General features: G+C 50.2%; 2 protein-coding genes across 3 annotated transcripts in view; one reads left to right on the forward strand and one right to left on the reverse strand.

Annotated features, from left to right (window-relative positions):
• The window catches only part of Dffb (DNA fragmentation factor subunit beta), a 146458-nt gene that overhangs the window by 14004 nt on the left and 120119 nt on the right, over positions 1–12335 (forward strand). The window contains exon 8 of one of the 2 annotated variants that reach the window (XM_060378960.1): positions 4814–5241. The exons of the other annotated variant lie outside the window; for it this stretch is intronic. The gene's annotated coding sequence lies outside the window, so the exon portion shown is untranslated. Of the gene's footprint in view, positions 1–4813; positions 5242–12335 lie in introns of those variants that run through there. 2 annotated transcript variants of the gene reach the window in all.
• Positions 1368–6290, reverse strand: C3H1orf174 (chromosome 3 C1orf174 homolog). Its single transcript, XM_021655133.2, has 4 exons — positions 6134–6290; positions 3803–3916; positions 2367–2822; positions 1368–1871 (listed from the first exon to the last, which is right to left on the reverse strand). Exons 1-4 carry the CDS (start codon positions 6146–6148, stop codon positions 1770–1772), a joined length of 687 nt encoding a protein of 228 aa, XP_021510808.1. The 5' UTR covers positions 6149–6290; the 3' UTR covers positions 1368–1769.

Here is a 12335-nt window from a genome sequence, read left to right on the forward strand (position 1 = left end):
CCACACAGCCGCCTCCCGGGACCCTGCACTGAGCTCCCCATGCAGCTGCTTCAGTCAGTGTCCTCTTGCTGCATTCACTGGCTGTGGAATCCTGGGTCACTGGTTCCCAACAGGGTGCCACAGTGGGAAACCAGGATGTGCCTGCTTCAAGTTGCTCTGACTGGGCCCTCCACAGGGCCCATGTAGTGCTGAGCTGGCTCAGGCTCTTAACCCAGCATAATCCCAAGTGCTAACAACCACTGATTCTAATAACTTGCATTAATGTGTTTAAATTCTGATATTTAAAGCAGTGTGTGGGTGTGTGTATGTGCTCTCTCGCGCGCGCATACATGCACGTGTGGGTGTTCTCGCTCATGCACACAGCATGTTTGTGAAGGTCAGGGGACAACCTGTGAGGGTCAGTTCTTTCCACCGTGTGGGGTCTGGGGATTGAACTCACAGGCTCGGCAGCAAGCACCCTTACATGCTGAGCTGGTGTGGAGGCCCTACTTAGGTTTTGTCTGTCTGTTCTTGTTTGCTGTTGCTGCAGTGGACTGTGTGGACACTGCTGGACCCTCTCTTTGTGTCCTTCTGTCCTGTAGCCACCCACCATCCTGTCTGTGTTCTGGCAACTCTTCCCTCTTCTGATAGGCCTGGGGACTCAGGTCTGTGACTGCCTCCCTCAAAAAATACCCTTCCAATTCCCATAGGGAAGGGTTCTGATAGCTTCCCAGGGGGGACGCTGCAGCAGCATTGGGGCTAGTTAGGATGGGACAATTGTCCCCTGCCGAGGCCTGGTGCTTTCCAGCCAGTGTCCATCGGCAGGGTGAAGAGTGAGTAAAGGAAGTATGTACCCAAGGAGGGAAGTGAGATGGTTACAGCATGTCTGGACTAGGTGTGTGCTGCTCCCTGATGTCTGCTTGCAGACACCACCCAGCTGTCTTTTCCAGAGGCTGTGTGCTATTGCCCCTGGCTACTGGAAGAGGACAGGGAACAGCTTTAAACTGTAGCTCATCAATAAGGAGGTGAAGGTCACGCTAATGAGAAAGCATCTCAGTGGAAGGTGAGAATGATGGGGGTGCGAAATTATCTGGGTGGGGTGGGGTGGGCAGGTCTGTCTGAACAGGACTGAAAACTCCTTACAGGCCTGAACACTTTGCTTTTGCACAGGACCCAAGTTCAGTTCCCAGTCCCCACATGGCTAGCCTCCCAGCAGAGCAGGGAAGGACCGTCACGATACCTCTTGGTCAAGGCTTCTATCAGTGGCCTTGCCTTTCCTGCTTGCTAATGGGCCTGCAGAGTGGTTTGAGCCTAGGACGAAATTCATTTCCTCCCTTGGTTCTCAAATGAGAGATGATAGTTTTGGGGATACAATATGTCCTTAAAAGTACTTTCAAAATAAATTTTATTTCCTTCTCATATGTACTTTGCAAAAAACTACAAGATAAATGACTATCTTTACTCAGAGTCCTTCCAGAAGAATTGGAATTCATTTCCAGTGATGAGTTTGGCATGGAAAAGTAAGCTTCTGTTACCAAAACCAAAGCTCTCAGGAATTTTCCTTGTTTCCCGCTGCCCAGCCCCCTGCTGACCTGTGCCAGCATGGTATGTCTATGAAAGCAGGAAAAGGCATCAGCACACAGGCCTGCAGTCATAGCCAGCTGCTTGTGCTGGTGATATTCATGTCAGTTTTGTGTTCAGTGAAGATTGTGTTCTCTTGAAGGTGGCATAGAAATCTTAAAACCTGCTGCATCGTCCGATGGTTAACTGCTCAGCAGGCAAAGACCGCGCTAAGGCTCTGCGTCATCCTCATCGTCTTTGGCTCTGAAGTGCATTTTTCTGAATTCTCGTCTGCTCATGGAAGGACAGGATGAAGAGGCTGGTGGCAGATCCTTAGAGGGAAGAAAACACCACTTCAGTCTTGAGTGACATTGCTAGGGCCTGACCATAGTCTGCTTGGGGCCTTGCAGAGCAAGCCTGTTACAGATATGGGAAGTCTGTCTAGACACTGGTCCCTTGGTAAGAAAGATGCCATACTCCAAAAGAGACAGCCACAGAGACATGGCAGCATGTTCACAGAATCACAGATCTGAATTGCTGACCTTGCTGTGTGAGGTCCAAGACACACCCTGAGGCCAGGGACCCTATCTTCCCATTCTTTTAGACTGGAGCTGCTTCCCAGCTCGTGAGTCTGAGAGTGGGGCTGGGGTGACAGGGGAGCCGATCCAGTGAGCACATACCTCACTTTCTCCCTCTCCCTGCATTACCAGGGTCAGTTTATGCTCACCCTTGTGTTGTGGCAGTATGGGTACACTAAACTGGGAGCATGTGGAGGGAACTGCAGTTTGCTGCTCACGTACTGCAGCAGAGACGAGGTCAACTCTCACCTGCATGAGCTCGACGTTCCCGAAGAAGCGGCTCACAGGCATGGGCTGGTTGCTGTCATCGTCTAGAAAGACGCTGCTGTCCATCTGAAGCACAGGTGCCTGCCCCTCCTCTGTCCTGGGCACGGGCTCGGCCTGTCTGGCAGAGCCGTCAGGGGGCTCCTGGGCTGCAGCAGCATTGCTGGGTTCTGCTGTGGGCAGGCCATCTTCGGCCTTCGCCGAGGGTTCCTCACTCACAGGCTCGGAACAGCCCTGGGGTGGTGTGTCGACCTCTGGTGCAGGGACAGCAGCCTTAGCACCCTCCTCTGCCAACTTATTTTCACAAGGGGCCACTTTTGGCAAAGAAGAAATGTCACTTTTAGAGTCAACTTTTGGTGATTCTGCCTTCACAGGGTGACCTTTGTCATACTTGAACTTTTTGGAAGTGCGCTTGTCCGTAGCCTTGTGTGATGAGGAAGCCTGCCAGGAAAGAAAAATGTAAGGAAACCAGACCCATGGAGCAAAGGCACAGGGCTCAGCCCCAGAAGCTCCTGTTCCTCTGCCTGAGACATGTCAATGCTGAAGTCACCGTCTGTTTTGCTGCTAAGGAGCAAAGCAGATTGGAAGCCAAGGAGGACTCCACAGCACCAGCCTAGCAAACTGCTTTCCCAGGGCTCTCTTTCCTGAAGTGCATGTTTGCTTACTTTAAAGCCATCGTAGGGACAAGCAAGATGGCTTAGAGCATAAAGGTGCCAAAACTGTATCCCAGAACCCACACGATGGAAGGAGAGAACCCTCCCTGCTGTAAGTTGCCCTCTGACCTCTACCTATGCACCATGGCATGTGTGCCTCTCCTCAAAATAAACAAATCACACACAAGAACCCAGTTTCCATCTCCCCTTGAACAGCAAGCACCAAATGCCCAGGAGTCTTTTATCCCTTGACAGTGCCTGGACACTGTAGGAAGCCAGCAGATTCTCAGGCTGGCTTCAGCAATGCTAGTGTGCTGTGTTCTGAGGAAAGCGCTGTGCGAAGCCAGGCGTGCCTCAAGCCGCAGCTGCACTGACTTAAAGGATAAGAGTCCTTGCTGTGATGCACAGAAGAATGTGTGAGTCCTTTCCTCGCTCACTGACAGTTCTTTCAGCTCCAGGGGTGAAGAGGGTAACAGACTCACACACTGCACATGGTACAATGTCAAAGGGGCACAATGCACAAAGCTGTGCCTTAGTGCCTGGGTCAGTTCCACAGAGACACATGCACAGTGCACAAAGGCCAGAAAAGCAGCTGTATAACAAAGTACACCCCTCTCTGACAGCAGTGCAGGCCCTGCCATACCCTCTGTAATGTCTCCCAGGCTGTGCACAGCAGCAGCAACATGTATTTTACACAACATATCTTGGAGTGACAACTGTAGAAACAGACAGAGCCCAGGCCTTGGTGTTCTTGGTATTGAGGCTTACTAGACATGGTGTCTTGGCAGACGTGGATGTGGTGATGTCCTCGGCAGAAGGCAGGTTGGCTGAGGTGTAACTCTGGGCCCGAAGGCGAGGTGAGGATCGCACTCCACCTGTGAGCTAGACAAGAGTGAAGCTCAGAGAGCATGTTCATGGCAGACCACAGCAGAGCTCAGTGCCCCAGGCCTACCCCCATCCCCTCACCTGCAGGCAAAGATGACTGTGCCCAAGCTGGTTCAACCCACATGTCTAGGTTTAGACACAGGGTCAAGGGTCAGTGAGATGGCTCACTGGGAAAGGGGGCTTGCCGCAAGGACTAAGGACCTGTGTTCAATTTCTAGGACCCAAATAGTGGAAGAAAATAACTTCTGTGAATTGTCCTCTAGCCTGCACATACACTGTGGCATGTGTGCACGCACACACACACTTTAAAGAAAAAAACTGGATGCAAGGTTGGCTGTCCACTATGGAGGCTCAGGACCATCAGTCCTCTTGTCTTGTATGTTTCTTAAAACCAGGGAGTAGACATGAAGCAACCCATGTGCCCCAAATAAGTGTACATACCCTTTCTTAGAAGGCTTTCATGTGCTTATATGGTGTCAAAGCCCCTGACCACGCAGCATGGAGCACAGTCACCAGCCCCTGCACCTCTCCTCGCCAGTGCCAATCACCAGAGCATACGGCTTAGATTGAGTATGTTTGTTCGGGGTGCCTCCAGGGCCTACGCTGTGCTGTGCAGACCTCTGCTATGGCCCAGCTTACCTTTTTTTTTTTTTTTTTTTAATTTTAGTACAGGGTCAAATGTGTCCCAGGCTGGCCTCAAACTTCCCACAAAGCTAATGATGAGCGTGCACTGCTGAGCTGGCCTGTATACCACAAGTGGTAGATCACAGATGTGCGCTGCCATGTCTGGCTTTTGCGGGGCAGGGGAGGGAACACGAGTGCATGCACACCAGGCAAGCATCCGACCACATTCCCAGCTCCTTTTGAGATAGCTTCATTAAATTACTCTGACAGGTCTTGAATGCCAGATGCGTTTGAAAGGAAGAAAAGAAGGAAGGAAGACAGAAGGGAAGAAAGAATGAGCAAGCAAGAGAAAGAAAGTAGAAAAGGTATTTGAATCCTGCTTATTGAAAACAATAATTACACATCTAGAAAGCTCAGACCCAGCTCCAAGCTGCCAGACCAGCTGCGACACAACAGGGAGAGGATAAGGATAAACACACGAAGTCCTGTGACGGTTCTAATCCTGGAGGAGCTGCTAAGAAACCCCCAGCTCGGCACAAACCGTGGAAGCCACGGCCAGAACGCTCAGGCACTTAACAAAACGCCAGCACAGAAAATCCACAGCCGGAAACCTGTCCTGGGAAATGAACGTAAGAATAAAAAAATTTCCAGCTGGAAATCGAGGGCTGTTGCTTTGGAACTTCTAGTGACCAAGTACACACAGATGCACCCCCCCCCAGGCATGCCCTTATACAAAATATTTTAAACACACTTCTCTCGAAAGAGGCGACATGTTAATAACACAAGAAATAACAGAGGAGGAGGGTACGAGGAAGCCTTGCTGGAGTGGCTGCAGATGGTCACGACTGCCAGGCGGGGCTATTAACAGATTTCTAACAAAATACCCCCAAGTGGGGAGAGAACTTCACGAGAGTTAGACCCTTCTGTGTCTCCCTGCAGTTGAGGTATTCTGAAAACAGCCACACAAAGAAGTACAAAACATACTGAAAAATTATTGAAGTCTTCTGATGCAAACGAGGGACAGCAGTGAAGACAATACCAACACGGGAGACACTTTTCTATCAACCACGCTACAGGTAAAGGGCCTGGATTTCGGCCAGCTGTACACACTTGCAGACACACTTCAGGCTCAAGGACGTGATAACGGGAGTTGGGGTTCACTGTAGCTGCCGTGCCAGGCCAGAGTCCCTTTGCAGTGGGTCCCCGTCACCTTCCCTACTGTCACCCCCGCGTCCTCAGCCGCGTCAGATACGATGCAGGGTCTCGGCTGAGCAGCTGCACCATGCTCATTTGTGGGCAGTGGAGGGACGGGAAGCCAGGGCGGCAGCCCGCACTGCCTGGGGCAAAGCCCGGGTCTCGGAGGGCCCCATCCAGTCCAGCGGCACACTTGCAGCCCTCAGCCCAGGGAAGGAGGTGTCTGGGCCTGTCCTGGGCTCAGGCAGAGGTGGGGAGGAAGGGGGTGTGGGGGCAGTGAGGGCTTCCGCTCCCAGGGGCGGGGCGGGGCCTGGGGAGTCCAGAGAGGCGCCCGCCCCTGGGGCCCCCCAGGGAGCGCACGGCCGGCGGCGCGCAGCCCGCCTGCCCGGCCCTCACCTTCCTCCTCCTCATGAGTGTGCGCCCCGGCCTAACGCTCCTCGGCGAGTCTCAACCGCGCGGCTCTGAGCGCGCGCGGGGCGCCGCTGCGTCTGACGTCACTACCGTGCGGCCAATCACGGGCCGGCGTCTCCGGGCCACGTGCCCCTAACAAGGTTGGCTCCTGTCGAAAGCAGGCCGAAGGCGCCTCCCGGAGCGCCGGAAGCCGGGCGACGTGCCTGCGAGCCGGGCGGGGGCGCTTCCGGAGTACGCGCGCCGTGTCTGGCCGCCATGTTTGAAAAAGGCACGTCCCTGAGGCCTCCGTGGCTGCCATGTTTGAAAAGGGCGCTACCTCTGATGCTTAAGGTCGCCATGTTTGAAAAAGGCAAATCCCTCGATGCCTCCGTCGCCGCCATGTTTGAGAGGGGCGGTTCCCTGGCTGGAGGGCCCCAGTCCCTTCCCACCCCGCGGGGCCACAGTCAGTTCGGGTTCCCAGTCATCCCGAGCGAGCCGCGGGACTTCAGCCGGGCGACGCGGGCCTAGCTCTGCGCTCTGTGAAGCTCAGAGTCTGTGAAGTCGCAGAAGCTCAGCGACTAGAGCCACCTGCAGTCAAACAATCTGAGTTTTGACCCCCAAGACCCACATGGTGTAAAGAGAGAACATAATCTTACAAAGTATCCTCTGACAAGACTGACGCTCTCTCTCGAGATTGACTCAAAATTAATAAGTGTAATAGTAATAATAATACATTTAATAAAAAAAAAGCGCTTCAAATATACAAATGAAATCTTTGCCTCAGGCTCTGGTCCCGCTGGGCAGCCGGAGGGGTACTCTGGTCTCGTTACTTACAAAATGAGAGACTGGCATCTCTGTTTTGGCATCATTTAAGGGTGAGATTCTGGAGGCCTGAGAGTAAAAGCTCTCTGGTTCCCCTTGGGTCCTGGAAGTCGTTCTTGTTCCTTGCTGCCCACAACTCTCTCCAAGCCTAGACCAGGCCGCACCTCTCTCTAGTGCACTGAAGGAGACGAGCATGAAAAGACGAACATGTGTGCGCTGCAGAGCCGCACAGAAGGCCCCACTACGTATTAGAGACGGATGGAGGCCCTGAAATTACTAGGATTAGGCTGTGGGCATGGAGCCAAGCACCCTGCAGCCTCAGCATGCTGGTGCCCTCCGTTCACCTTCCTGGCTGGCATTCCCTCCACCTCAGCCTCACGCCTCCTCACCATTATTTTCCATGGTGCTTGGAAGGGGACTGACAGATGTGTGACTGGCAGGAAATCCATTGGAAAAGGAATTAATATAATCACAGCCAGTTATTAAAAACCAGCATGTGCTGTGACACAAGGAGTCAGCCTGGTCATCACCGTGGTTAAGTGTAAGCTTGGCTCAGTGATATCTCTCTGCCCTTCAGCGTGATCAGGGGCAGAAGCCAGTTCCCGGTTCTTCTGAGCTTTGAGGTTGGTGTCAGTCAATCTAAAAATGTGCTGTTCCAAGGTTAACACACCAAAAGCCTCATGGTCTCTGTTTGTTTCAATTTTGTAGTGATTTACCCTATTGTAAGAGTATTTTGCCTGCATATATGTCTGTACCACATGAGTGTCTGAAGCTCTTGGAGGTCAGAAGATGGCTCTGGGTCTCCTGGAGTTATGGGTCGGTGTTAGCCCCTCTTGGCTGCTGGGAACTCAACTTAGGTTCTCTTCGGTAGCAACAAGTGCTCATCCTGAGCATAGGTGTCTTGTGCCCTCATTCCCAGCTAGGGTGAGAATGGTGTTCCCTCAGTTGCTTCCCTGGGTGATCCCTGTGTTGTACTCTTACCCAGCACATCCACACAGCAGTTGGTAAGTCTGGACTGGCATGTCAGCTAGACTACCCTCTACCCTTTCCCTGGCCCTGTCATTGCAGATGTGTCAGGATAGATCTATGGCTGGAGCTCTCCTGATGGCCTTACTGCTTCTAACATTAAGGACAGGGCCTGTGAGGTCCTGCCAGGCACCCACAGTAGGCCCTGGATGGGGCCTCTCCCCTTGCTGGCTGTCATGTCTTTCTAAGGCAGGACATAAAGGTAGTGGAGAGTATGGGGATACCAGAAGGGAAAGGAGCCTGTTATACCCAGTTCGAGAGCCCCCAAAAGATCTACAGGAATCGACTCCGTTGCAAAATACATGAGGGTCTTTTTATTATAAATTACAAGCTGCAGCTTGGGCCCACAATACTTTGCGGTGGGAGCTGAGCGTGCTGCGCCCAGGTTAATTGGGTGATATATAGATTCTGGTCCCTCCCAGCATGCCCAAGGCAGGGGCAATTTCTGCCTGGCAAGCATCTATTGGTCAAGATGCTACATTTTGAATTGATTGGCTATAGGAAAGTTCCCAGACCATTAATGACCAGGTGTCCTTCCCTAGGGGGAGGGTCCAGTTTCCTAGCAACTGTATCTCTAGTGGGTGGGGAAAGAATGCAGTGAGGTGGCTCTTTCCCTCAGGGCATTACTAACTTCTTTAAGGTACCTACTTTAGGTCTTAATAGCTGCTAATTTATCTTTTGGTCTCTCAAGCCCCTCACCTTAGCGTCTGGCTGAAGCCTCTTGAGAGATGAGAAGGGAGAATCCAGCACCATAGACATTTCTTATGATTGCTGGTAACATAGGTTTAAGATTCCTTTCATTTTTGATGTTTTGTGTTAAAATAGCAATAGGTCAGGCTGAATTTACATGACCTTAGGAAGAGTTTCAATCCTTTTCTCATTTTCACTTGTTTTACTTTGTGTGTGTGTGTTCTTTTTCCCCCACAGAGTCTATGAAGTCAAATCAATTTGTTTATAGTAAAGACATACCACCTTCCTGCATATCCTTGACCGAGAGTTTAACCCTATCAATCACAGTCTCATCAGGGCCCCTCAGGGACCACCTGTAATCTTACTTAGGTTCCTTAGGAACTCCTTGAAGACAACAGCTTCAAAGTCTACCATGCCAGGCCTGCATCTAACTGTTAAAAGATAATGAGATAAGACTCTCAGAGAAGCTCATCCTGACGCTGTCTCTAGATCCTTGTTCATTCTCTTAATCTTTGACTTTAAAATCTATATTTAAAATGTCTTTTTAATAAACATCATACTGTTTTATACTGGCTTGCTGTGAAATATTTTTCTGCTAAAGTCAAAGATTTAGTATTGTGCCGGAGCCCGCTGGCAGAGTTAAACAGTTTCCTGAGTGGGGAGTGAGAATTAAAATAATTAAAGTAAGTCACACTACACATGAGATCAGCTTGAGAGGGCTGTCAGTAAGACTGCAGTATGAGTTTATCCCACAGTTCCTTTTTATAATCAAAACAAAAACAAGTCACATCAATACAAGAAGTCTGTGGAACTGCCAAACTTGTTTTATAAAACTACTTCCCTATAGCAGATATGGTCCAAGGTCACACAAACAAGTTTTAAAGAACTTGGCAAAACTTCCTCTTTCTCTGTCTCAAGGTGAAGGCCAGGGTGAAAACACATTTTTTGATGAACAACAAAGCATCTTCACAAACCAGCAGCTCTCCACAGTTTTGTTTCAGTCAAGTGGAGGCAGACAAGCATAGGGAATGGCTTAGCAGCTGGGTGCTCCATCTTGGGCTATACACACACCCTGGCAAACTAGGATCCCTTACCTGGTTATACTATGCTTGTACACCCCTCTCCTAACAAGGCACCTAGCCACTTAACAGCCTCCACCTGCACCAAGCTGCTATATGGGCCTGCCATGACCTGCATGGTTTTGGAATTGTCCTGAGTAGGGTGATGAGAGAGCGAAGAAAGGGCAGGTATGCTCAGAAAAGCTGGGATTGGGTGGGCAGTGTGCTGTTATGGAGACAAATCAGTAGCCTCTGGAAACTCGGAACATTTATTTATAGGTGCGAATTGAAGGGGTGAGTTGCATAATCTTGGTAGGAGGTCTCTGAAGAGGGATAGTTTCAGGTTGTAGTGATCTGGAAAGAGGAAACTGTGGTTGATATTTTCTGCATATACAGGTTTTAGCAAAAGATCAATTGTTGGTAACATTTGAACTTAGACCAGAAGAAGGCTTTGACATTCCAATGGGTCTGAGGGGTTGGGGTCCTTGACGTGGCTGTGCCCATCAATAGTACAGACTCACTCATGACATTTACTCCTTGCACACCGTACTCTGAACAAAGGAATAACGTGTTCCTTTTGGGCTGGATGTGGTGGCACACACCTTTGATTCTAGCAAGTGCATAGCAAGTGTGTCTCTGAGAATATGAGTCAGCCTGGTCTATATGGTGAGTTCCAGGCCAGCCTGAACTACATAATGAGACCATGTTTCAAAACACCACCACCAAAATATCTGCTCAAATGCCATCCGTAATTCTCCTTGTGTTGTCAGTTTCCATTCAAAATAATCTAGAATAACTGGGTACAGGGTGAGGGAGTCAAGACTGGCTTTGAGTGCTTGGGCAAATAAGGAAACTGTGTCCCCTGAGTGATTTTTTACAGAAGAACTATTTACAACATATGCCAATCTGTAAGTGAGTCTGCATATGATTAAAACCAGATACCTCTCTTGTTATGCCCTGTTTGGTTGATATCAGTGGGAGGCCTGCTCTTTTCTTAAGGGAAAGGAGGATCTGGGAGAGAGGAGGTGAGGGTGGGAGAGACTGGGAAAAGTGGAGGGAAGGAAGGTATGGTCAGGACCTATTGTATGAGAGAATAATAAAGAAAAGGAAAAAAAATCCCAGGTGCATCCTGGGAAGAGGCATTTGTAATACACCCAGGCTGACATAATCCAACCCTGTCAATCAAAACAGAACTTAGTGCACCCCTTAGCAACAAAACTCCTTTCAGACCTCATAAAGGAAGGCCCGGGACAATCACCTGGGTCCCTCGAATAGCTCAACCTGAGGAGCTTGCAGCTCTCTTTGTAATGTATCTGACCTACACTGCTGCTTTTTTTCTTTTTTAGTTTGCACATCATCAATTTATTATGAAAGGAAGACATGAAGATGATTTATATGATGAAATATGTCAGAACTTGTGAAAAGGGCACTGTCGTGTCCAAGAATATCACAGCTCTAAATGAGAAACAGCTCTTGCCACGGAAAGCACACTGGTGCCTCCATGTTCCAAGAAGAACTCTGTCTCTGCCTTCCTACTGTTTGCCTGAATGTCTCTTCCCTTTCTTTAGCTACTTACCCACAGCTACTTCTGTTACTGGGAACCCTTTTTTTTTTTTGGAAAAAATTCTGGAAGCATAATGTTGCCCAGGTGGTTAGTTTCAGCCACAGCCCTTTTAACCAGTGCTGTCAAAGTGTGGAAGATGCTTTCTCAGTGCTTGTCCTGCCGTGACATACTGCTGCACATCTGACTTAGCTATGGTGGTGTGCAGGCAGGAGAGATCTGCACTCTGCTTCTCTTGACCAGAGTGGGCCACCCAGTGTCCACGAGTGCTCGGCTCCATCGCACTCAGCCCATCATGTTGGTGGCTCCGCTGGTGAGCAGTGAGTGCTGTCTAGGCCCCTCCTAGGCTTTGCCAGGCTGCCAGCAAAGTGAATAAGGTCTCTTGTAACTTTGCATTCTGTGTTCTCTTCTGCAAGTCTTTGATTGTGAAGCCAGAACCTGTTGACACCTGGTCCAGACAGTGACTCCTGGTTACAGGTATCCCTGAAAGATGAAGGGAGGTCCTGAGGGTGCTGTGGGCCACAGCCTGGAGCTGTGTGGCCATCCACAGGATGTGGTGATGGGGTAAATTTTCTCTCTGCTTTCTGTTCTAAAGTGCAGCTCTTTCACTCATTTCCCTACGGCTCTGGGACAGGGAACATGTTACAGTGGTGCCAAGTGAGTCATCTCTCATGCCTTTTTACAGCCTTTGGACCAGTGGGGGATACAGGTGCTACTGGAACATCACATAAAGAACTCTGAAGTTTCCAAGGTAACGAGAACCACAGCGGGAGATGCTACATGACACAGTGGATGATGAGGTCAGACGAAGCTCCTTGGCGACCCTTGGGCCCCTCTTTCTGGCCCACCAGGAGAGAGCAGGAAGGACTCTTCAGAGACAGCTGAGGTTAGGCAGTACTACAGATGGCTCAGTCGACTCTCCCTGAGTGGACAGGTGCTTAAACGGGTGGAAAAGCTGTTTTGGAGCACCCCCCCCGCCACCTCCAACATACAGTTCCTATGTTGGTGTGTTGGGATGCAGAGAATCCCGAGAAGCAAGTCCATATAGAAC

Source organism: Meriones unguiculatus, chromosome 3 (genome assembly GCF_030254825.1).
Source record: "Meriones unguiculatus strain TT.TT164.6M chromosome 3, Bangor_MerUng_6.1, whole genome shotgun sequence".
In the NCBI taxonomy this organism is placed as follows: domain Eukaryota; kingdom Metazoa; phylum Chordata; class Mammalia; order Rodentia; family Muridae; genus Meriones; species Meriones unguiculatus.